The sequence below is a fragment of the Macrotis lagotis genome, chromosome 6 (assembly GCF_037893015.1).
Source record: "Macrotis lagotis isolate mMagLag1 chromosome 6, bilby.v1.9.chrom.fasta, whole genome shotgun sequence".
Taxonomy (NCBI): domain Eukaryota; kingdom Metazoa; phylum Chordata; class Mammalia; order Peramelemorphia; family Peramelidae; genus Macrotis; species Macrotis lagotis.
This window is the reverse complement of record NC_133663.1, coordinates 223,069,268-223,096,302: the sequence shown is the minus strand read 5'-3', so window position 1 is coordinate 223,096,302 and position 27,035 is coordinate 223,069,268. Positions and strand designations below refer to the sequence as shown.

Genomic DNA, 27,035 nt, shown 5'->3' with positions numbered 1-27,035 from the left:
ATAGATGGGAGCACCATATATAGGAGAGGGGAAATCAGAGATGGGTGTTTTGGTTTGGAGAGTAACAAAGATGGTCATTGGAGCCACTAAATATATTGCAAAAGCAATAATGATTTCTTAGCTTTTTTTTTCTTGGCAATTGAAACCAGATGTTCCAGTAAATAATGATGAGAGTCAGTGTCCTTCAAGGGTAACTTTTCTAGAACTACTCTTTCATTTTATAACATTTCAAAATAAATGCACTCAAACTTATTCAATAGATTTTTATTGAACCACAACCATAAAAGATTCCAAATCACAAGGAAATTAGAATCTTGTCGATTATTTTCTGTATACAACTTATGGCAAGGCAATCAGGAAACATCATGAAATAGTGAAAAGATCTGGGTTCTAGGTCTGGTTCTGTTGCATTGTAAAGTAGATTAAACTAATGCCATGAGGAGACTCAGGTTTAAATCTTGGTTGTGTTACTTGTGTGATCTTGGACTAATCATATAACATTTCTGGGCTTCCTTCTAGATTTAAATTTATGATTTTTGTAGCCACATTGGTTTTTTTCAATCAATTTAGCTTCTCCAAACTTCAGTTTCCCTTTTTGATAAATGAGGATAATTATATCTGTCCTGCCTACCTTATTTGTTTTTTTTGTTTTTTTAGATTTTTCATGGCAATGGGGTTAAGTGGCTTGCCCAAGGTCACACAGCTAGGTAATTATTAAGTGTCTGAGGTCAGATTTGAACTCAGGGATTCTTGCCTCCAAGGCTGGTGCTCTATCCACTTCGCCACCTAGCCTCCCCATGTCCTACTTACCTTAGCTAATTATGAGGATCAAATAAAATATAAGATTCCAAAATGCCTCTAAACTCTTGAGCAGTACAAAAACATGATTTACTATTGTAACTTATTATCATAATAATAGTGTTGATAATGTTAGAGATGGTAGTCATGGTGGTAGTAGAAATTGTTGGTGGAGATACAGTACTACCTACAAGACTGGGTTGGACTGTAGCTGAAGGGTATCACTATTGATGAAACCACTAATTCTGCAACAATCTCTAGTATAATCCTGGCCAAATCAAGTCTTTTAATTGAAGTTGAAATTACTCTTAACCAATGATAATTGATTGAATTGTTTTAGGACTCAGTTACTACTCACCTATTAATGAGGGAATATAGTTCACCCTTATGTTGTTTGCCCCCTAACAGTACTGTTAGAAGTTAAAGAAAGAAAGTGATTATAGGGTCCTCAAGTAGTAATCCTAAAGGGAAGAATAGAAGTGGTGATATACTGTACTTTTGGAGGAAAGGTAATGGCAAGTAGTCAATCATTTACTAGCCTGCTTCAAGTCATCTTGGTACAAATTTAGGGTGCTTGGTACAAATTTAGGGTGCCATAGAGCTTAACATATCTTCAGGGGGTTATTACAAAAAGTATAGACATCATAAAAACATAGTAGAATTAAAATTAAAATATGACTTTTTATAAATCAGTGGATAGAGTACCTTTATTCACAAGATGATATAACTCTGCCATCTTGTGGCCAAGAGTAGTGCCTACAAATGCAGTATGGAGAAAAATATTAAGAAAGGGCAGGAATTCTGGTTCCAAGTATCTCTTCTGGGGGGAGAGATAATCTGACAATCTACACGATTTCCAAAGAGAGAGAGAGAGAGGTCTTATCTGCTGACTTATTCCTGAAATTCCTTTAATTGTAGAATAATAAAAACTTATTTACTTGGCAATTTAAGGTGTACACAGAATTTTTCCATATAATACCCCTGTGAGGTTGACAGGAACCAAAGGCTTTGTCTTGTATCAATAAGGTTTATAATGAAAATCCAGCAGACTGGGATAGGTTGTTTATTTTAAATTAATTCTCACTAGAGTGCAAGTGACTGACACCAGATCCCAGATTTTGATAGAGGAATAAAGAAGGGGGACACCAGGCTGCAGGGTAGGGAGTGACAAAAAGAGGAATCTGGTAGCACCAAACCTAAGAAATTTATTAGAGCAGGATGGATAAAGCTGTGAATGCACTTTTATTATCCAGTAAGATAGACCTCTCTTAAATTCTATTTTTTTTCAAGGCAATGAGGTTAAGTGGCTTGCCCAAGGCCACACGGCTAGGTAATTATTAAGTGTCTGAGGTTGGATTTGAACCCAGGTACTCCTGACTCCAAGGCCGGTGCTCTATTCACTGCACCACCTAGCTGGCCCTTAAATTCTATTTCTGAGTCATGATAGTAACAAATGAAATAGTTATAGGTATCTCATATATTTAGAATATTTCTCATTTGGGCCTGTGAATGAATGACAATACCAAAGAGATGTCAATAATATAGAACAATGAGTTCAATTTAATCAGATAAAGTTTAATCTGGGATTCAAAAAAATTAACTTCTTGAGGGAACTAAGAATACTAGTTAAAGTAATAATTCCTGTGAAAAAGATTCTGGGGTTTTAAGATGACCACAATCTCAATATGAGGCAAAAATATGACCTGGAAGTCAAATAAGTGAACATGCTCTTAGACTCTATTGAGAGGCATTCTTTAGAAAATAGAGAGGGGATTGCACTGATTAGACTCTATCTGGAATATTGTGTCCAGTTTGGGGAGCCATATGTCAGGAAGGATTATAAAAGTTAAGAAGAAAGTTAACAGGTGGTAAAGTGTCTTGAGACTATGTCATACAATCTTTCATTTAAACTGAAGATACTTTTAATTTTTACTCCACCCCTCTCCCCACACATAACTCTTTGGAGTTTCCTCTTCCCTTTCCCTCACTCACTTTGGTAATAGTGCTAAGGAGCAACAGTGTTCAAGAAGCAAAAAGCTGGAAAAGGAAAGGGAAGAAGTAAGAAAGTAAAGATTAGATGGTCAATTTCTTACTAAGAGAGACTAAACTATCCAAATAGAGTTCTATATAAATAGAAAAACTTAAAGATGAAATTTTATTTATATTTATAACAGCTCTTTTTGTAGTGGCAAAGAATTGGAAATTGAGGGGACGTCCATCAATTGGGAAATGGCTGAACAAGATATAGTATATGAATGTTATGAAGTCCTGTTGTTCTGTAAGAAATCATGAATGGGGGCAGCTTGGTGGCACAGTGGACAGAGCACTGGCTCTGGAGTCAGGAGTACCTGAGTTCAAATCCAGCCTCAGACACTTAATAATTACCTAGCCGTGTGGCCTTGGGCAAGCCACTTAACCCTACTGCCTTGCAAAAAAAAAAATCATGAGTGGTCCTACTTCAGAATTGAAAGTAAAGATTTGCATGAATTGATGCAGAGTGAAACTAGCAGAACCAGGAGAATATTGTACACATTAATGTCACCATTGTGAGATGATCGACTATGATACATGCAACTCCTTTCAGCAATTCAGTGATCAAGGACAATCCTGAGATATCTGTTAAGGAAAAATGCTACCCACACTTTTTAAAACTTTTGTGTTTTTACTTTCTTTCTCATATTTGTCCCCCCTTAGTTCTAATTCTTCTTTCACAATATGACTAATAATATTTTAAACATGATTGTATAAGTACAACCTATATCAGATTGTTTGTTGCCATTGGGAAAGGTTTGGAAGGGAGGGTAGTAGAAAAATATAGAACTCAAATGCTTGCAAAAGGATAAATGTTGACAATCATTATTTTTGTTTGTTTGTTTGTTTTGTTTTTGCAAGGAAATGGGGTTAAGTGACTTGCCCAAGGTCACAGAGCTAGATAATTATTAAGTGTCTGAATCCAGATTTGAACTCCTAACTCCAGGGCTAGTGCTTATCCACTGTACCACCTAGCTGCCCCAACAATTATCTTTGCCTGTAACTGGGGGAAATGTTTGGAGTCATGAAAAAAATAAATTTAAAAATTAAAAAAAAAGTTTGGTGCTTGAAATTGACATGAGGTATCGTTCCCATTTTTTTTAGTTTTGGGGTTTTTTTTGCAGAGCAATGGGGTTAAGTGGCTTGCCCAAGGTCACACGGCTAGGTAATTATTAAGTGTCTGAGGCCGTATTTGAACTCAGGTACCCTGACTTCAGGGCTGGTGCTCTATCCACTGCACCACCTAGCCACTCCTATCATTCCCATTTTTACAGTGGTGGAAACTCAAGGTCACACAACTTGTTAGTCATGACAATTAACAAATATAATAGCTCTTTGTCTATATAGTACAATTCACATGTGGAAAATTTCCAATATAAAGACAAATGTGCTTATGAATAACTGGGCATTCATTCCAAAGTTATCTCAATAAATTAGTAAATATTAGAGAAAGGATTTGAATCTTGGTCTTCCTGGCTGAATCAAGAACTTTATCAAAGTTGGGGAGGAAGGCAGATGGAGCAAGAAGAATGGAAGGAAAAATTAGTTCCTCTTGCATGCCCAAGCCAAAATTTTATTTTATATGCCTATCCTATCTCATTTGGTCAAAAGGACATTTTGAAACTAGCACTGGGATAAGAGTTTTCTTTACCTATGATGATTTGATGAATGATACCCAGCCCAGGAGTAAGATTTATGGCTCTAGGCCTGGAAAACCTATTAAAGATGTCAGCTGGTTTGTGAATGGAGCCCAGACGCAGTGCAGATTCTTAACATAAATTGACCTGAGAATCATTACCCAGTTGGGGTTTTACTGAAACTGATAGATGGCTATAGCTAAGAGTATCAAGGGGTGCATTTCTTTAACATTTTAATACTAATAAGATACTTTCCTCAACACTTCTTTCTTCCCTGCTTCCCTTACTCTCCTGTCTATCCATAAAAGATTGGAAACTCCTTGTGGGGGAGGCACTACTTCTTCTTGCCTTTGAACCTCCTCGGAGCCTAACCTATATAGCCTAACCTAGTACATATAGTGAGTGCTAAATAAAGATAGAAATATGCACTAGACTTGTGATTTCATTGCTATAAATATCTCCTGGTTGAAAAAAAAATCCCTATACTAAGGAAACTTTCAGTTTAGAAAATTGCTTAGAGCATTGAGAGATTAAGTCACCTGCTCAGGGTCACAATGGTGGTAACTGAACTCAGATTATCCTGGCTACAAGTCCAAGTCTCTATTCAGTAGGTCTCTGCTTAATAAATGACCTTTTAAATTGAATTGTTGAACTCCAAGACGTAGGCAGTATAAGTATTATTATGTTTATTTTACAGATAGGGAATTTGAGGCTTAGAGACTTTAATGACCTAATGACACAACAAGAAGCAAATTCGAGATTTGAACCTATGTCTCCTAATTTCAAATTCAGATCTCTTTCCCTCATAGTCTTAAGTAATTCCTACCCTCAACATGATTAATATGCTTTTACTGAGTTCCCAAAAAAGTAAATAGCACCATTTAAGGCCATTTGGTGTTGACAGTTTAGTTGATCTTTCCCTAGTCAAATGAAATATATTGTTAGTTACTCAAAATATTCCCTTGATAGTTTCACTCAAAAATAAAGAAAGAAGATGAAATCATCTAGGTATCTTGGGCCAGGTCTGCTGGCCACACTCAATATCCTTCATTAGGACTTATTAAAGAAATTAGTGGCACAGTTCATTGAATCCATCCCTTTAGCAAATATGTACTCTATATTTTTTAAAGACCCCGAGTTAGAGATTAATAAATCATGGAAATATATTTACATTTAAGATACCCTTTTCTATCAAGCTCCTCAATTAAATACACTTAATCTAAAGGAATAAATAAGAATAAACTGCTACAGCTCCAACTCACTGATATTATCTTCTATAGTGTTACACATAAATTGTAGGTGCTACCATTCCTATTTCTTATTCCTGGGAAAATAAGGAGAGGGGTTAAAAATAAAGATAGAATTGAAATAACAGGAATATTAATTACTTCTTCTTCCTTATCTTAAGGAGTAATGCTTTTAACATTCCTTTTTAGGGTCAAAGTTGATAGCATTATATTAAAAAATTTAAGCTGTTCAGAAAAGAATGGTAGGAAAGGGGTAAAAAAAATTGAAGAAACTTTTATCTCAAAATACATACGCTCTGGCTAGATATTAAGATGGAATGTGTCAATGTTTAGTTTAATCCTGTTTAATAATTCTTCTTTTGGCTCTCCTCAGTCTCTTGGCTCTTTTAGGATCTATCATTTTTCAGCTTGCAACAGCATTCAGTTTGCTAAAATGAAAGGTAAATAAACCCATTAATTAAACATTAAGGGTTCTAGGCACTCAGCTCCTCCATCTTAAGCAAGTTTCTTGGGAGTATTAGACTAGGGTCTCAACACAAAGGAAGGTGAATACATTAGTGATTCGTGGAAAACTGATGGAGAAACTCATGGTAGTTCTTGATAGATTGGGTTACAAATTATCACAGAAACCATAGCTATTCCCCAAGATTGAGTTCCCATAGTTAATCCCCATGGCTAGTTATGTGGAGCTATTAATTTGTGGCCACAATCCTTCCACAAGGTCCCTCTGATCTTAGATGTTTCTGTCTTGCACTTCTCAAGTCCTTTTCCCATCCTTCTGAAAAACCTCGCAGGCTCAGAGGCTCTTCATGCTAAGAACTCATACTTAACCTTTTGGGACATGGATTTCCAGAAAGTTATGAATAAGGAATAAATATAATTTATATAGATTTACATAGAAATGGCACAAATGACATGTTAAAAATTTATAAATATAAACTTAGATGGATCTGTGGACTGGATGGCATGTACATTTCCTCTATTAGTGGAGAATCTGTACACACCTTTATATCCTGTGCATTTCACAATTAAGAGTATTGATCCATTATTCTAGAAGCCTCCCCTAGGTCTTCTTTTATTTTATGCTGTAGTATTAAAACTTTCTGCTATCCCTTACCTTGACTAGGCAATCTCCTCTCACATCTGGATATCTTTCCCACCACTTCTTACATGCCAGACATGTTAGTAATATGACAGAGGCTAGTTTAGACCCTCCATGCTCTATATTGATGTGAAATTTTGATTCTTCAGAGATTATGGTGTCTCATGACTGCCAGATATATAGTGTTACAGGGAGAATACTGGCATTAAACAGATAGTGGTTTGGGTCATCTGGTAACCCGATATTGTTGAAAGCATTTTGTAATTTCTAAGATGAGAATGATTTATACTCACATCAAGAGTATCCTTGAGAAAATTATGAGAAAGGAAACAACAAGCTTTTGCAATGATTTTCATCAGAGGCTTCCTCAACTCACAGTCACACAATTAACTGAAAAATATAGAATATATAATTTTCCCATTTAAAAAATTATTCATTGGTTGCCAAAAAATTAATCATTTAATTCAAGTTAAGCAAAAACACTACTTTATAGGCTGTTTATTCATACCGTGCTGCTCTATTATGGACAATGGAATGATAGGGAAATGAGCAATCCTGAATTATGTAAGGGGACGGTGTCCTGGATGGGGCAAGCTTTTTGGTTGTTTTCTTTTAAGCCTAGCTCAAGAATTGTAAAGAACCAAGTGAGTGGAAGTGAAAAGATAGATTATTCTAGACATAAAAATATAGTATGGATAAAAAATTACTAGCAGGAGATAAAGAAGAACAAGAATATTTTTCCTACTCAGAGAAAATAGGAATGAAGCTGACAAGGACAGTTATTGATAACTCAATCTAGGTGACTTAAGGACAGTGATGTGCTTTAAGGAGTGAGCTGAGTGAATAATTGTTAGTATACTCTGGTGTTTGTAAGAGGAATGGGTGGTGTATTTTGTCAAAACCTTTTTCAGCATCTATTGAAATAATCATATGATTTCTGTTAGGTTTGTTATTGATATGGTCAATTATACTAATAGCTTTGCTAATATTAAACCAACCCTGCATTCCTGGTATAAATCCTACTTGATCATAGTATATTATCCTGGTGATAATTTGCTATAATCTCTGCTAATATTTTATTTAAAATTTTTGTATTCATATTCATGAGGGAAATTGATCTATAATTTTCTTTCTGTTTTGACTCTTTCTACTCCCTATAAGGGATTGTTAGCATATATTCTAGAGCTTTTGATGAATTAGTCTTGTGAAATTCACAACACACCTGAGTAGCCACCGACATTGTGTAAGTATGATTCCACTTTTAGACCTTGACTTAAAGGACTTGTTTGTAGAGGTGATGGTTTGTTTCAGTCTTCACCCTTGCCTGGTTCCCAAGGTTCATTCCTACAATCAATTGAATTATGTAGTTGGGTATGGATTATGGATTATGTGAAAAGAGGCTTTTCATCCTGTGAAGGTTTCATGACCATCCTTTTGTTTCTGAACCTCTATTCTTCTATGAAAATTTCTCACAGTATAGACAGGAATACTCTTCACTGTTCAATTCTTTTTTTTTCTAAATTTTCCCATGTTATGTTGAAATAAGACAAATCCAAAGTCATAGTGCTTCTAGAACTTTCTGAAGTTTTATTATTGTTCAGGTATTTCCAACTCTTCATGTTCCCATTTGGGATTTTCTTAGCAAAGAAACTGGAGTGGTTTACCATTTCCTTCTTCAGCTCTTTTTTTTTAATTTAAGGCAATGGGATTAAGAGTGACTTGCCCAAGGTCATACAGCTAGGCAATTAAGTGTCTGAGTTCAGATTTGAATTCAGGTCCTCCTGACTCCAGAGCTGGTGCTCTATCCACTGCACCATCTAGCTAATCCCTCTTCAGCCCATTTTACAGATGAGGGACCTGAGGTAAACCAGATTAAGTGACTTGCCCAGGGTCACAAGCTAGGAAGTATCTGAGGCCAGATATGAACTCATGAAGATAAGTCTTCCTGTCTCCAGGCCTGGTTCTCTATCTACTGTACTACCTAGTTACCCTTTGAAATAAGCTATAATATTATATAAGGACTATATATCATACTGTGTAAGATCAGATCATTGAAATGTATCTTCCAGTTAACATGAAGCAAACACTGAGATTTTGTTTAGTCAGATATTATTTCAGAAATCTTAATCTTTTCAATTGCAACTCATGTTTTCTTAGCTTTTTGCAAGTGTCCCTTCAAAAGGAAAAAATATAATTTTTCTCTTTACTTCCCTTTCTCCTAAAACAGAACATCGGAACCGTGGAGATAAAGAACAAAGAGTAACTGTCCCACTTTCTGTGGTGGCACCCCCACTTCCTTCTTTACCTGCATCCTATGGTCGGAAGAGGGTTGAGCTTAAGGACCGGCACTTTTTAGCGGTAAGAATTTCAACCTATGGACAGCTGTTTAATTTATTCACCATGTATCATTATGAATCTATTTAGTTCTAAATGGCTGGTCTAGGTGATTGGTTGCATGGGCACCTCTGCCCTTCTATCAGAATGGACACCATGATTGATTGAGGAACATTTGGAGACAAAAGACTTTTTTTTTCCTTTCTCTTTTATTTTCTTGAAGATTAATCTCACCAGTTAAGAGTGATAGAGATAACTGACATGACAGTTCCAGGGATAATTGTAATATAAAATATTATATTAGGAGAATGTTTAGGAAGAGCTAAGAGAAGTTTGGAGTAATCTATTATGGGGGAAAAATATTATTCTTTAAAAAGTAATAAAGGTAATCTTGTTAATAGCATAGTTTTTAGTTTTACATAATAAGGAAACATTTTCAGGCACACTGATTGGGGTGCTAATAGTATCATTGATGTGTGCTGAATTCTTCATTTCTAGGAAGTCTGGATATTACTTTTGTCTTTTGTCAATGTCCTACAGTCCAACCTATAAATCAAGTAGTGGAATTATATGCTGGCATCATTATTCAGGGAAGCCTGAATAAACCTGTCATCAGCAATAGCTATTCACTACAATATTTATTGACCTTTGAATTTTAAAGCTAGTTCCACAGGATGAGAATAATGAAAACCTGGAGACTTAGGGGTTGAAAGGTGATGAAGTAGAGAGGGAAGGGTTTGGAGTCCAGACTCCAACTCCTGGTCTAGACGTTTAAACTTAGCATCCCAACCTATTTCAGACTCAATTTCCTCATCTGTAAAATGAGGTTGGACTTGATAGCTTGTAAGGTCTCTTCCTACTGTAAATATATATGATCCTAAAATCCTTAGGATCATGCAAAAAATACAGTATCACAAGGAGCAATGTCCTTATCTTTAAATAATTGTTGAATTCCACATTATTGTACAAAGAACTTGTGTGGTGCCATTTAGCTCTATAGTCCATGACCCCCATATTGTATGGGCTTCTGTCCCATATTGTATGGGCTTCTGTCCTACCATCTTTGATGCCAGTACATAGGGTTATAAGAACATGGGTGCATAGTTGAAATAAAATGAATGTAGCCACAGTCCTGCCACTATGGAATGTCTGTGAGAGATCATATAGTACTGCAATCTTTAAGTCTTCTATGATAATATACAAAAGGTTGGGAGAAGTTATTAGGAATTTGATATTGCTAGTTTCCCTAATTGAAAGTGTCAAATTCTGTTCAGTGGCATCACCATTAAAGAACCCAACTCTCAGTGGAAAGGACACTCTTTTCATGATCTGATGACAAATGGAAGAAATTCCCTGACCTCCCTATGACATTTAAATTACTCTGGATGCTTACACATAATTTCTGACATGTTATACCACTTCTACATTGCACTCTCTGACCTGCTTCACTAGAGGAGTAACCAAATACTATAACTGTCTCTAGTGACATTTTTGTAAGGAGATAGGGTTAGGGCAATGGGGAGGGGAAATTCTGGAATGTTATGGATTGACGCACTTGTTTTCCTCCCCTCATTTGTACAGCAATCTCCTCCTGTGGCTAGAGCCCTTGGCTGACTGCCAGTTTCATATACTCTTTAGACCCATTTTCAGTGAATGATTAGTCCCAGTTGTAAAAGGAGCCAACTTTCCTCCCAGATGGGAAACCCCACCATAAAGACCACCACTGAGAGAAACCCCTTCTTTAGTGACCACTTCAAAGTAACCCCTGGCTCCCATAAGTGGGAGGAGGTGATGCTTAGTTTATTCACACTTAATTTGAACCAGAGATTCTCCAAGTAAAACTTGCAGGACATCAGACCTGCCTATTTAGATGAACAAAAGGCTTGTGAACTAAAAAAAAATGCAAGTAACAAATATCTGATTCACATGGAATCCCTTCATAGATTTGACCTTATAGGTAGATAGATCATGCAACTTGCTAAATGACATGATTCCAAGAGATCAAGGAACCTTCCCCTCAAATATATTGCTCATTTAACTGATAAATGTCTACAGTTTAATAATTAAAGATTCTTTCTTTTGATCCTTGAAAAATAGTTACCTTTGGGAGAGGTAACATATTATACTATATCAGTCATTTATATCATAGTATCAGTGAATTTCTGAGTTCCAAATATTGGGAAGGAAAGAATATACAGATAGTTTAGAAGTGGGGAGGAACATCATAGAGGTAAGGCTTTTGATCTGGGGTCTGTACACTTTTTAAAAAATTTTATTTATTGAAGGCAATGTAGTTCAATGACTTTCCCAAGATTACACAGCTAGATAATTATTGTGTCTGAGGCTACATTTGAACTCAGGTCCTCCTAACTCCAGGGCCAGTGCTCTATCTACTGCACTACCTAGCTACCCTTAGACTTTTAATATATATACCTATACATATATATATATATATATATATATATATTATATCTATAGCAATATAATTGATTTATTTTATAATCCTATATATTTTATTTTTATCCATTTAAAAGTCATTATTCTGAGAAAAGATCCTTAGACTATACTAGTTGGTCAAAGGGGTTAATGACACAAAATGGTTAAGAATCCTTGCTGTAATGGGTGAAAAGGGAGGCTGGGACCCTTTGAAAAAAATGTTATCTATTTTGAAGTTTTTTGGCTAGGAAAAGTTTAGGTCTGGCTTGACTAAATTATAAATGTGCCATATCTGCAATGAAAAAAACTTTTTCTTATGAAACACGGTTTCTCACCAAGCACGTGAGAGTAATTGCTTAGCAAGTTTTCATTCACGTGATTAGCCACCTTCCTAGAAAAAAAATTTAAGTGGCATGTATATTATTTATTTAGTAAAGAGGACAGAAAATTTCAGCAAAGAGGTTTTATATTGTACAAGTAACTACTATATTAAACTTGGAGTTAGATGGGTCTGAGTTTGAATCCCAACTCAGAAACTTAGAAGCAATATAACCCTGGGCAAATAACATAACCTCTCTTGGTCACTTTCTCCAGCTATAAAATGGAGATAATAGTAATCTCTACCTCACAAAGTTGTAGTGAGTTGCAAATGGGATAATATATGTAAAGAGTAGTGCAAACCTCAAAGTGCTCTAAAATATGCCTTAATATTAATAACTAAGTATTAATATTAATAATTATACCTTAATATTAATAATTGTGTCTTAATAATGACCATACATCCTTAGAATTCCATATATTTGTATATGCAATGAAAGGCTATAGCAAAACCCTAGGAAACTAATTGTTGTTCAACTCTCAGGAGGTGGGAAGCATGCTTCATTCAATCAATGGTGCTCTGAAATTGTACTTGATCATTGTCATTAAAGACTTAAGAGTTCTGAATTCTTTCAAATTTCTTTTTCTTTCAAAGGTTGTTTTAATTGCATGACTTGTTCTGATTCTGCTCACTACAGTCAATCAACAAACATTTATTAAATGTGCTATTAATTTGAGTTAGACTCCTGAAATACAAAAAAAGATAAAAAATAGTCCCTGTTCTTAAGGAGGTCACAAACAACAGGGGAGACAACATGAAAATAACTATTGTCAAATAAGTTATATCGAGGATAAATTGGAAATAAGGAAAGGACAAAAGTCTTTCTGTGGAAGGTAAGATTTTAGTTGGGACTTGAAGCCAAAAGGAAGAGATCAGGAAGGATATATATACATATACATACATATAATTCCAGGCATGGGGGACAGCCAATGAAAATTCTGGGAGTCAGAAAATAAAGCATTTTGTTCAAAGAACAGCAAGGAAGCCAACATCACTAGATCACAAAGTACATGGCAGAGGAGTGAAGGAAGTAGGGGCTAAGAAGACTGTAAAAGTCAGAGGGTAGGCAGGTTATGAAGGACTTGGAACACCAAAAAGAGGATTTGATCCTAGAGGTAGTGACATAGAAGATTACTTTGGCAAGTATGTGGATTTAAGAGATGTCACAAAGATGAAATCAATAGGCATAGCAACAGATTAGATATGGGGAGCAAAATCAAGGATGAGACCTAGATTGTGAGTCTGGGGGACTGGGAGAATAGTGGTAACTTGGACCATAATAAGGGTATTTGGAAGAAAGGGAGGGTTGGAGGAGAAAGATAAGTTCAGTTTTGGACAGGTCAATTTTATTATGTCCATAAGACTTCCAGTTTGGGATGTCCAATACACTAATGGCAATGTGAGAGAGGTTAGGGCTGGATAAGTAGATTTAACAATTGTCAACATAGAGATTATAATTTAATCAATCTATAAATGCTGATAAAATCATCAAATGAATTAATATAGAGTAGGAAGAGATGAGAGTCCAGGATATAGAGAGCTTTGTTGGATACACTCAGTTACAGAGATGACCTAGATGGAAATCCAACAGAAGAGACTGAGAAGGAGTAGTCAGGTAGGAAGAGAATTTGGAGAGAATAGTGTCATTAAAAACATGGAAAGAAGAGAGTATAAAGAGCTATATAGAGGTCAGTGGTCAAGAATAATGATGATTTAAAAAATCATTTGTAAATTATGGATTTGTAAATTAGAAGATTAATGATAACTTTGGAAAGGGAAGTTTTGGTTGAATAAGGACATCAAACTGCAAAGAGTTAAGAAGAGACTAAGAGAAAAGGAAGTAGAGGCACCTGTTGTAACTGGTCTTCTCAGAGAGCTTTCACAAAAGGGAGAAGTATGATACTAACTAGTAGGGATAGATGGAGGGAGGGAGGGAGGGAGGGAGGGAGAGAGAGAGAGAGAGAGAGAGAGAGAGAGAGAGAGAGAGAGAGAGAGAGAGAGAGAGAGAGAGAGAGAGAGAGAGATTGCAGATTTGCAGATGGAAGAGGCATGGATATGTTTGTAGGCAAGTAGGAAAATACCTAGCAGACTTGGACAAATTGAAGAAAAGTGATGGAATAGGAGCAAGTTGCTGAAGAAGTTTTAGATCAAATGGGATCACTTATGTATTTGTGTATATTGCTTCACTCTTCATCAGCCCATACAGGTCCACCCAGATTGCTCTAAAGCTATTCCTTTCATCCTTTCTTATAGCACAGTAACATGCCATTGCATTCATATACTATAATTTGTTCAGCAATTCCCTGAGTTTCTAATTTTTTAACAACAAAAAAGAGCTGCTAAAAGTACTTTTGTATATATGTGTGTGTGTGTGTGTGTGTGTGTGTGTATATATATATATATATATATATATATATATATATAATGTTGTTTTACTTTTTTTGAAAATCTCACTCTAGCTCTTGTTAGGGGCAGCAGGAAAGCCTAATCTGTTACTCAAAAGTAATGGAGACCACGTTATTCAGAAGCTTCTCAGTATACAATCTTGTCTTAGACTCCCAAGTACAGTCACTAGGGTTCTAAAGCAAGACTCAGGAACAGCACTGTAATATACTAGATCTTAGCTTTGAGGAAAAGATAATCATGGCCCTGAGATGGAAATCTTACTTGATGTGTAACAATAGTAGATTCAAAAGAGAATATCAGAAACTCAATTTTATGCAGAATTATAGGAATTCTGACCAAAAAAAAGCACAATTTCTATAATTTCATTTCAAGTTTGGATCATCTTTCAATGAAAGTGTCTCAAGCATATTTTTGGTAATGTGTTGGTCAATATTATTTTAAACTGTTTTGGGGAACTGCTGAAGTCCAATGATTTAGATAACCAGAGATTATTTATTAGCAAGTGTGACTAACTTTTCTACAGGGGCAGGATTCATAATGAGTACAGGTCACTTTCTTCAGAACTCAAGGCAGTAAGTCATGAAATCCCAGATGGTCTTTACAAATATTGCAGGGGAGACTGGACACTGCTATCCTGACATGTGCTGGAGCTTACGCTAGAGTGATGAATGGAGAGGTAAACCTAATCATTTTAATGACTGCAGCAAGATTCATTAAATATCTTTGTGGAAGGTATCACCAAAAGGCCACAAATTCAGTTGAATGAATGGGGGAGACAAAGACACCAGGATACAGTACGAAGGCAGCTCTATTTTATTAATATTGATAAGAAGGTGTTAAATTAATTTATTTCTAAGAGTCTAAGGAATGTAGATGATATCAGTCCCCTTCTGGGTTCCTGGGGCAAAGTCCCTAGTCATCCCACCCTAGTTAAACTTTACCTTCAGGGTTGGAAGTTATCTAATTTCACACACTGGGTTTATAATGTATGCTTTTCCAAATGAGGTGACATTAGGTTGCCCTAATCTAGGGGGGAAATGCCAAAAAATGAAGGGCATCTTAAAGATCTAACCAAATTTTAATGATTGAAAGTTTATCCATTTCACAGACAAACAAATTTTAGCAACAGATTTTTTTAGGGAAAAAAAATCACATAAGAATCACACAAGTCTAATCAGACTAGGAGAGAAAACACTAGGTCTTCAGCATGGCAGGTATTTAATAAATGTCTATTGAATTGAATTGAAATAAGTAGCAGAAATACCAGAGTCAATCCTCAAGCCTCCTTGATCACAGTCCAAAAATGTGACCACTCTAGTAATTTCACATATCCAAGATATTCAAGAAATGAGTCTTTTAAGTAGCTTTAATCAGAGAAAAAAGTAGACAAGTCACCAAGCAAAAAAAAAAATAGTTCAAAGATCAGTAGAAATGGAAGGAATCTTAGAGACAATTAAATCCAAACCCTTCATTTAACAGTTCCAAAAATGCTGCCCATTGAAATGACTTATCTGGTTTAACAGGAATTTAAGCCAGACTAGAATTTGAACCTTGGTTTTATGGTTCCATGTTCTCTCCACTACATACCATATTTACCCTCTTAGTTCTCAGAAGCTAGACTATCCTGTCATGTCATTGACAGATGATTTCTATTTTTTTGTTTTGTTTTGCATGGCAATGGGGTTAAGTGATTTGTCCAAGGTCACACAGCTAAGTAATTATTAAGTGTCTGATGTCACATTTGAACTCAGGTCCTCTTGACTCCAGGGCCATACTCCATCCACTGCATCACCTAGCTAACCCAGACAGATGATCTCTAAAGATGTCTAAGAACAGGAATATGGTCTTCATCCACAGCTAATAATCAGGAACCCATTACACTGTATAATGATTATCAGCATCTAGAGAAGTGTTTTTGATGGAAGACCTTCCAATTCACATTACATACAGTGGGTAAGAGACTGGACTTTTGAAATGGGAGAGATATAGATTCAGATTCTGGGCAATTTAACCTAATCACTTAATTCTCTAAGCCTCAACTTTCTCATTTATAAAACAGGCAGAGTAATATTTTTCCTACGTTAGAAGTTTGTTGTGAGGAAAGCATGTTGAAAAACATAAAAGCCCCACATACAAACAACATATTTGTATATATACATATGTGTGACAGTTATAATTACTTTAAAAATAAAGAAATACTTTCCTATTGTAGTTTAACACATTTTCTTTTTGTTGTCTTTTAAATAAAAAAATGATGAACCCATTGCTATCATGCACAAAGATCTTCATATCTGAAAACTTTTTCTAAAACCTTTATTACTTACTAAATAAAATTCAGATTTTTTTGCCTGACCTTCAAGGAAAGCTTTCCATGAAATGATTTCATTCTACCTTTCAGGTCTTATCACCTAATGCTTCACTATGCTCCAGCCAAATTCATCATTCTTTAAAATAGGATCTGTACTTTCCCAACTCTGTGTCTTTGCTATTACAATTCCATCTTTCCTCTTTTTTCCTCTCTACCTATCAAAATCCAACTCATCCTTAAATGTCATCTTCAATAATAAGCCTTACTAAATCATCCCAGCCAGACAGAAGTTATCTCTTCCTTCTCTGAATTTCTATAGTATCTTTCTTAAGGTACTTTATTGCCATGCACTTCTCTTACCTACTGGTCTCTGAAGAGCAGGGATTTTCTTATTTTTTTCATATAATTTGAAATAGCTAAATATTTTGTTATGCTTTAATATTTATTAAATGAATTTCAACCATTGTTAAATCATCCTTTGATCTTCTCTCTTGGTTATTTATCATTTCTATGTTATATCTGCATATATCTAATTTTAGTCTTCAAATTATCTTTATAACTCTTCATTAAATTCTCCCTAAGTTCTTCATGTTATAGCTACTGATGTATAGCAGAAATTTTAAGAAATTCCATAATTCAAAGGAAAAACAAAATCCTATAAATGAATACTTTTCTCATTTATTTGGGGATTTTCATTTGTTGTTTTAGGTGAACATTTAACTGTATTTAGCTTCAGTTTTCTATTTTATTTTTTTTTTGTTTAGGTGTCACAGTTAATAAATTTCAGGCCTTTAATCTAAATGTTAACCAGAGACGTCTGGTTAATGATAAAAATTGTGATGAAGAAATACCTAGCACTTAAAATTTTAAAAATACCTAACATTTAAGATTTAAGGTATACAAAACACTTTGTAAATATCTTCTCATGTAATGCTCACAACAGTTCTGGGAGGTATTATTTTTATGTCCATTATACAGATGAAGAAACTAAAACTGAAACCCCTCCAAATCTAGAACATTCTCCATAGAACCAGAAAGAATATTAATTTGATTTAGAAAAGTGATTAATGTTGCAAATTTCCCATTCATTTTAGCAGAACTGAATATTACCTAAGGCTACTGACTATGAAATAACCCTCTTTATATTTAAAAAAATATATCTAATCTAGTTTTTGCTCCTCTTACATATTTTGGTATTTCTGTGAATAAATTAATTATACAGAAATCAAAACAAAATATGGGTGAGTATAGTAAGGGAACATTTTTTTTCTTATGGGGTTTTGTGAATATTTGAATTTGGTTGTAGAAGTCTGATCATGCTACCCTTCTTTCCCTCCACATCTGGCCTGAATTATTATTTGAAGGGTTTAACTCAACTTCAGGACTGACTGAAACAGCTGCTCAGTTACCACTGGCATCTAAACACTCCAGCTAGCATTGCGGGGAAGAAGGTGATAAACAAGGTTTAGAACCATTCATTCTTCTGACTCATACTCTACTACCATCATTCAGTTGGAGATAATTTGTGTCATTTTGAAGTTCAAAGAGAATTTTCCTCACATACTTCAAAGACTTCTTTGCCTTTGTTCTACTTATTTATTTATTTAGGATCTAGTGACTTTTGAGTGTGGATGGAGTTAAGCAGCCCTTGCCATTAGATACACTAATTGGTAGAACTGACAGAAGAGAATGAATAAGATCCTTACCAGAATTAATATTATAGTGACCCCAGTCAAGTGAGATGTGTTTTCTGCTCTTTTTGAAATTGCAGAATAGTTCTACTGAATGATGGACCCAGTTAGTTAGTAGTAATAGCCTCTACCCAAGCTCCCTGTACTTCTTGTCACATCATGAAAAACTAACTACAACTGACTTTAATGCAGTGTTCTGATCCCTGGATAAATATTATGTACTCCCTGAATACTAAGTGATAGTATAAAACCATACAAAGACTGGACCTGAGAGGAAATTTCCTTTATCAGTACAAGTTGGTACCTTCTCAGCAATTTAAAGTCTTAGAGAATGACCTCTCCACACAGATAACTAGATAGATAGATAGATGATAGGTAGACAAATATAGATACATATATAGGTACATAGGAAGAAAGGAAGGGAGGGAGGAAGGAAGAAGGAAGGAAGGAAGGAAGGAAGGAGGGAAAGAAAGAAAAGAAAGATATAAAGATAGGCTGCCAGACTGATGTGTGTGTGTGTGTGTGTGTGTGAATGTGTGTTTGTGTAAATATGTGTATACACACACACATATATATATATATATATATACTAAAATCTAAATGTGTTTGTGGGCAAAATAATATTAAAAGAAAACCAGGGACCAAATAATCCTGTAGAACATTAGAGTCAGGGTGAGAGAGGGAAATTCATGTTGGGACTAACTTAGTACTTCCACTAACCTTTGGGAAAACTCTTTCACTATCCTAAATCTTAGATCTTCATATCAATTAGTATGATATTTATGTTTTGCCCTCCAATATGATGTAATAAATAAATGAGCTCATTTAAAAAAATTTATTTATTTAAAGCAATGGGATTAAGTGACTTACCCAAGGGCACACAGCTAGGAAAATATGAAGTGTCTGAGGACAGATTTGAACTCAGAACCCCCTGACTCCAGAGCCAATTGTCTATCCACTGCCCCAATGAGCTCATTTTTATGAAGTGATTTGAAGATATTGTGATTGAAGACAGAAAGTGTCATAATTTATTGTTTCTTTTGGTTTTGTTTTCACAAATTTCTGCACATGCATTTATATGTAATGTATATACATTTAATCTTCTAACTGGTGGGATTTAGTCCATCTTCTCCTTAAAAAAAAAAGCAAACTAACTCAAAATCACAGTTAATGGTAGAATTCTCACCACCATTTGATTCTCAGTGCAATGTTCTTGCTACTCCAACATATATATGCTGGTTCTCAGTGACCTAGAACCCTGCTTTGCTCACCATATGAACAACTTCCATTTCCAAGACTTTGTTTCAGGGTCTGAGACCTTCCCATTTTCTATTAAGTATCTTTCACAATAACTAGTAATTTGATATTAATAATTAACTCTGAAAGACAGACACTTGAATATCATGTGGTATCAGATCAGAAACAAAAGATTTTTATCTTTCCTTCTAGGGCACATACAACTTTTATATAAACATTTAAACAGATGTCATTTTATAGTTCAAATGAAAATAAGTCACCTATTAGAATATAAAATAAAAATTAAAAGAAAGTAAAATATAACAGGAGATAGAATATTTGTTTGTCTATACATATTTGTAATAGGTTTTATTTTTCTGACTTTTTCATTAAGTTGGAGAAAGGGAAAAGGAAGGGGTAGAGAATTTGGAACTGCAAATAAAATTAAATAAAAAATAAAACAAAACAAAAAACAAAGAATAAGCTAAAACTCAGAGCAGGAAAGTAAGCTACTCATAGCCACAAGCTATTAAATTTTGTAGCCAGAGAATGAATAGGAAATTCAGAGTGAGAAACCAAGCAGATACATGATGTTAATATCAAAAAGAAAGAGATCAATGATTTTTTAAATAAATCTGTCTTATAGTCTTTTCCTCTTAACCCTTATCATCTCATTGAACTCTTTTTTTTGTAACAATGAAAAATACTTAAGCAGATCTAACATAGCAGCTATATCTCATTCATATTCATATACATATATCATATTCATCATCCATAGTGTTCACTCCCCATCAGATTCTCTACTGAGAGGAGAAAGGTGTATTGTTTCTTTATAATTTTCCAGGACCAAGTGAAATAAGGTTTTAAAAATAACTTTCTTTCACTACCAGCTAGAGTATTCTTGTCCCATTGTAGTATTCTGACTTTGAGAGAGGAAATGTGACTTATATAAAGTGAGAGGCAGTATCGTACATGGGACTTGATATCAAAAACTGAATTTGGTTTTGAGGTTGTAAGCTAATTGCTTGCTTTCCTGCTCTGTACTTCAGCTGTTCTTTTTGTTTTGTTTTGTTTTGTTTTTAATTCAATTTTATTTTCAGTTTCCAATTCTCTCCCTTTCTTTTCCTTTTCTTCAACTTATTGAGAAGGCAAGAAAAATAAAACCCATTACATATATGTATAGACATACAAAACAAATTTCTACATTAGCCATGTTTCAAAAGAAAAAAACAAGAAATAGAAGAAAATATACTTCAATCTTCACTTTAATTCCATCAGTGGATAGCATATTTTCCTATGATTCCTTGGGAATTGTTATTGGCTTCTATGATTCCCTTGAACTTGCTTTGATCAGAGTTTCTAAGTTTTTCTAAGTTACTATTCAAATTTTTCTCCTGGTTCTGCTCACTTTACTTTGTGTCAGTTCATATAAATCTTCCAAAGCTTCTTTGATATCAACTCTTTTATCATTTCTTACAATACATGAATATTCCATCAATTTTTATATCATAGCTTGTTTACAATTGTTGGGTATTACTTTAGTTTCCAGTTCTTTGCCACCACAAGAAGAACTCCTAGAAATATTCTTGTACATTTGGGAACTTTCTTCTTTCTTTTACCTTTTTGGCTTATAGGCCTAGTAGTGATATCTCTACTAGAGTCAAAGGGTATACAGAGGTCTTTTGGACATAGTTCCAAATTGCTTTCCATAATGTTTGGACTATTTCAGCTTGTTCTTCTGAACTACATGTGCTACCTACCTGATAGGGTTGTTTTGGGAAAAGCTCTTTATAAAAATTTAAATAAAATGCTAAATATTACTACAGGACAATGAGTTATTATTTACATGGATTTATATTTGCTGCCTATTGTTACAAATAACATTGCCCTAGAATCACCAGAAGAAAATCTGTTGTGATTTGGGAAATGATTCAAGTTATAAAACAATTATATCATGCAATTTGAGAAATCATGTGTGAGTTGCAGTAGTCATCAGAATTCAAACTAATATGATCTCAAACCTACTGCTGAAGAAGTGAATTCTTAACTGTTAAGAAGTAGAACTCTAATGTGGGTATGATTGGTCCACTAGTGGATCAAGTTGACCAAAGGTTAATTAGGTGGAATGCTGAGAAAGGCCAGGAGGTGAATAGACCAAGACCAATAGGGAAGAGAATGAAATAAGAACAGTTGAGGTGAGATACTTCCAGGAGACTAACAGCAGAGCTAATGGGGATGGTGTCTTACTATGATTTATTGTCCAAGCCCCTCTGAACAGTGGATAGTAAAGGGAGCGTAGGACTGACCAGGAGATAGGAGGGGAGTAGGATTTTATATCTCCAGCTAGAATATTTCTTCCTGATTCAGTTCTAGCCCTTGCCAAAGCATTATCCTCCATGTCTTTGTTAAACTATCCCCAAAAGATGGCACCAGTAATTCAGTTAGATTTAGCCTTCTATCTTAGTTAAGATATTGGTCCAGGATTCAGAAAGATCGGGATTCAAATTTTGCCTCTGCTTTTATTAGTTGTATGATCATGAACAAGTCATAGTTTCCATGAACCTGGGTTTTCTCTTTTGTAAAATAAAGATAATAATACCTATATTGCTTACTACATAGATTTGTCATGATCATCAAATATTATCATGTATATAAAGCACTTTGAAAACTTTAAAGGGCAATATATATTGTTATTGGAAAGGAAAAGTGAGTACTGGATAGAATCCAATGAGAGCAGAAAAATCTCTACCTTTACATAAATTAGTTCTGTGTTTATCAATCTTTCATCATATTTATTCTAATGATATCATGATTTCTGGTTTCTATCACTTCCTTCTGAATTTTATAGACTAACCAACAACATGTATATGCCTTATCCAGGGCTACTACCTGAGAACAGTGGGTGGACATCAGTAACTCCTAATTTCCACTTTTCCTATGACTGGTTAGATTTTCTTCATCTTTTTGTTCCCCTTTTCCTGACCTATAGAAGCTGGTACACTCTTAGACCAAAGGAATTGCAAATTCCAATGTTTTATGAGCTTCTACTCCAGGCCTATATCTATAAAAGCAACTCCTATAAAGAAGGAGCCCTGGCTTAACACCACTAAAAGCAACTGATGACCATTAATGCAAGAAAACCAGGAATAGCAGTACCTCTCCACTTCCAAGGAACTCTGCTTAAAACATGACCACCACAGCTATTTTCTAGAGGACCAACATTTTAGAGAAGGCACCACCAGGATTATCAGCTAACCAACTTTCACTAATAAGTGAGTAATCCTCAGAATAAAAGAACTCCCTCTCTTTCCCACCTAGAACAGTCACCATATTTATAATGCAAGAAAGCAACCTTTGTGGAAAGTAACCTGGAAATTGCCTCTGTAAATGCTAAAATCCCCACTTCTCTCATGCTCTTGAAGGCTCAGAAAAGAAAATTCTCAATTCCAAAGCTCTAAGCATTTTTAAACATTTCAAAACCAGAATCTGATAGGGTTCTTTTAATGAAATTTACAATAAAAAATACATTGCTATCTCTCTTACTGCTTTTGTACCCTAAGACCATGGGGTCTTTCAATTTGACTTGTCTCCTCCCACATAGAATAACAGCTATTTGAAAGCAGGAGTTGTCTTCTTTTTCTTCTTCCATCCCCAGTACTTAGAACAGTGCTTTACCCATAGTAAATTTTTTTTGGTTTATTTTATATTATTACAATAATCTTGTTGTGAGAGTAAACATTGTTATAAATGAATGAAAAGAAAAACCTGCTAGAGTGAGAGAAAATTGTACATTTTATTCATGAACTTTGCAAGATACACCTTACAAGGTACTGGTACTTCACCTAGGGGTAAAGCACGAATTAGTCTTCAAAGTCAGGCAATTTATGGTCTTCAGAAACTCTTTCCCCTCCCTCTTGGATATTCATAGGCTCTCAGAGTTTAGTTACAATCTAAGAGGCCCACCCATTCCATGACATGCCCCTAATTTGATTCCTCCCCACATCATAGCATGATATGCTAAAGAACCCCAATTGTCACAGGGGGTGTGTTACTATTATTCAATTACCTAATTGCACAAACTCAGTAGCATTAGGTCAAGATCTCTAGGTCACTCTTGACAGGTTGAGAACTGGATTGGTTTTTGGTATCCCTGGAATGGGATTAGGAAAACTCTTCCAGTCTTGTGATTGGCTGGACTATTCCCCCTTTGTAATGGATTGCATAAGGGTTCCCCTCCACACCCTGTGAAGACCAACACCCTACATTTCTCACAACTCCCCCCTTTTCTTTTTAATAACAACTTGGTCTTCACCCTTCACCAGTGGTATCTTCCTCAAATTAATTCACAATCCTCATCCTCGATAGGACTACTGACTTTCCCTATCAATATCTTTACCTCTACCTTATTAGAGCCATACACCAGTCCTAATTTGCTGACAAAATCTTTTATTAACTGGATCATACATGGGAGACACACATGGCTAATAGGAGTCTCCCACTTAGGGACAATAGTAAGATACCCAGTAACTGTTTCCACTGTGAACCAGTAAACCAATTCATCCTAGAGATACTAAATGGGTTTGTCCAGGTTTGGACTGGAACATGTACCAGCTTTCTAATATCCCTTTATCACCTACCCATTGTCCTCTATCATTAGGCAGCAGCTTGACAAGTTCAGTTTACCACAGACTACTGCTTCCTTGGCCAACAGGTAGTCTAGTACAATCTATGTTGAATACTCGCCTCTCTTGTTTGCGTGGCTTGGGTAGCTAGCAGGTCCAAGACCCTAGCTGTTTGATTGGTAATTATTTCAACTATAGCTTGGAGTCTTATTATACTATTCAGAATATAAATTGGGGTTCCATAGCCCCAACTCCCATCCTGTGCCCAGGTAGTAGGCCCTTAATTCTGGATAACTCCCTGACCAACTCTTTGGACAACTGGGTCTAGGCAGTAGTCCTACAAATCTAATAATGTCCCTCTAGTTCTAGTTGGTCTTTCAGGAATAGTTCCCAACAAATAGATAATACTGTTCTTCCTCTTTACTTCCAAGGGGCCCTCTTAAATAGGCCATATAATCATCATAATAATAGGTACATTTCCCAAGTTGGTGTACCTTCTCCCACTGCAAGTTTTTGTACCAATGTCTTTAGAAAGGTCTTCCTGGCTCCAAAATTCAAACTAAATTCCTGATTTTGTGTCATTGGATCAACCCTAAGAATAGCTAATATACCTAGTGATGTTCCTTAAATCATCTTTCTTGTAAATGGCCATTTCAGCACTTTCCTTGCAAGTCCATACGGACTCATAATCAGTTTCCCTTAACAAATGCCCCAGTTTGCGCATCTTAACAAGGGATCCAGGTACCATCATTTATCTCACATGAGTCTGAAACTACCTTCACATGCATCTGAGGCCACCTATCTTGTTGTTGAGTTCGGAATATATGTACCCTGCTTCTGGACATATCCAGACATTTGCTACTCCCCAGGCAAATATCCTGGCCAGATAGTTATAAACAATAGTCACCCCCAACTGACTCAGTCATATGCCATTGATGTCTCTCTCCTCTGGATCAGAATCCTGTGCCACAGTTCACCCCTGTGACCAAGGACTGAGAATCTGGGCCAGACCAAGGGGTACCGAAGACTAATTCTCAAACTGCTGTGAACTATGGCAAGTCCAACAGCCACACCAAAAGACTGGCCATTGACTTCTGTCAGCTAGACTCTCCCACCTTTACTAACACCCTGTTGTCTAAATCAGAGATAGGACCCATTCCCTATACAGACTCACATAGCTATAATAATGCCATCCAGTAATCTCTCTCTTTCTCTCTCAATAGATAACATTTTCACCCTGCCTCTCTTCCTCCTTTCCATAAGGAGAAGGGCATAAGTAGGGATGTCACACTTACAGAGTCAAGGGGAAGTTACAAATAAACAATGTACACATAGGTGAGAGATGGTGGAGATAACTGGTCCAGTGTCTCTCCTCTCTTTGCTTCTCCCTTGGAGGCATCCAATGTCCTTTAGAAGCATCTGAATCTGTTCCAAAAAGTCCTCTCCAGCTCAGGTGACTAGTTGGGACCTTGTCTTCTGGTAGAGAAACTGCTTAACATCTTATTCAGATCAAAACACATGCTTCTATTACTAAACAATGAGATTCTGAAGCTTATTACAATTTGCATTTTGCCTTATTGCCATACTGACACACATAGTTCACTTTTTTCTTTTTTGTTAAATTTATTTTTTTATTCTCATTTTGTACAAAATTTTTTTACATTAATAAAATATTCTTGTTTACAAGTAAACAAAATACCCCTCCTCCCCCATGAATATAGATAGACTTGCCTGGGTGAAAAAAAGTAAAGGGGAGAGAAAAAAATTAAAATTAAAAAAAAGGAATAGTAATAATTGTAGGTATGGCCAGGTGGCGCAATGGACGAGGCACCAGCCCTGGAGCCACAAGCACCGGAGCCCATATCTAGGCTTGTAAACCCAACAATCACCCAGCTGTGTGACATGCAAGCCACCCGATCCCCACTGCCCTGCAAAAACCAAAAAAAAAAAAAGAAAAAAAAAGATCCAAAATAAAATAAAATAGTAATAATAGTAGGGGTGGCTGGGTGGCAGACAGAGCATTGGCCCTTGAGCCAGGAGCACCTGGGTCCAAATCCGGCCCTCGACACCCAAAGATCACCTTGCTATGTGGCCCCAGGCAGGCCACCCAGCCCCACTTGCCCTGCACCCTCCCCCAAATAATAACAAAAAATGTGCTTGAGTCTTTGTTCCAACACCAACAACTCTGTCATGGGTGGATCTCATTCTTTATGGTAAGTCCATCACAAAAGTTACTTCCATATTTTTCCAATGTTGCCATTGCTGATCGCAACTCCTTCCTTTCGTATTTCTCCACTACCATGTACTATATTTTCTTTCTCCTTTCACTCTGACTCTGCTGTAGGGTCGCTGAGTGGCACAGCAGACAGATCCCTTGTCCTGGGGCCAAGAAGCCCTGAGCCCCCATACCACCCCTTAGGCCCAGAATCCACCTGGCCCCATGGTCCTGGGGAGGACTTCCAATCCCAGCCCCTTGCAAGAAGTAAGAAAGAAAATGTATTATATCTGACCACTCTCCCCCCATGGTCCATCCTCTCCTCCTTTATTCACATCCCCACCCCTTCCCCCTGCTCCCCCCTCCTTCTTACTCCAGATGCCTATACACCATTGAGTATATATGCTGTTTCCTCTCCTAGCCATCTTTGATGAGAGCAAAGGTTCCCTCATTCCCCCTTGCCTCCCCCCTTCCATATCATTGCAATAGCTCATTGTAATAAAAAAAATCTTATGTGAAATATCTTGGACTATTCCCCCTCTCCTTTTTCTTTCTCCCATTCCATTTCCCTTTTTTTTTCTATTGACTCCATT

At 35.9% G+C, this 27,035-nt stretch overlaps 1 protein-coding gene across 1 annotated transcript in view; it reads left to right on the top strand.

The window, feature by feature from the left end:
- The window catches only part of NHS (NHS actin remodeling regulator), a 454,054-nt gene that overhangs the window by 391,733 nt on the left and 35,286 nt on the right, over positions 1-27,035 (top strand). The window contains exon 3 of the mRNA XM_074192344.1: positions 9,043-9,173. Coding sequence (XP_074048445.1) covers positions 9,043-9,173 — 131 coding nt within the window. The remainder of the gene's footprint in view (positions 1-9,042; positions 9,174-27,035) is intronic.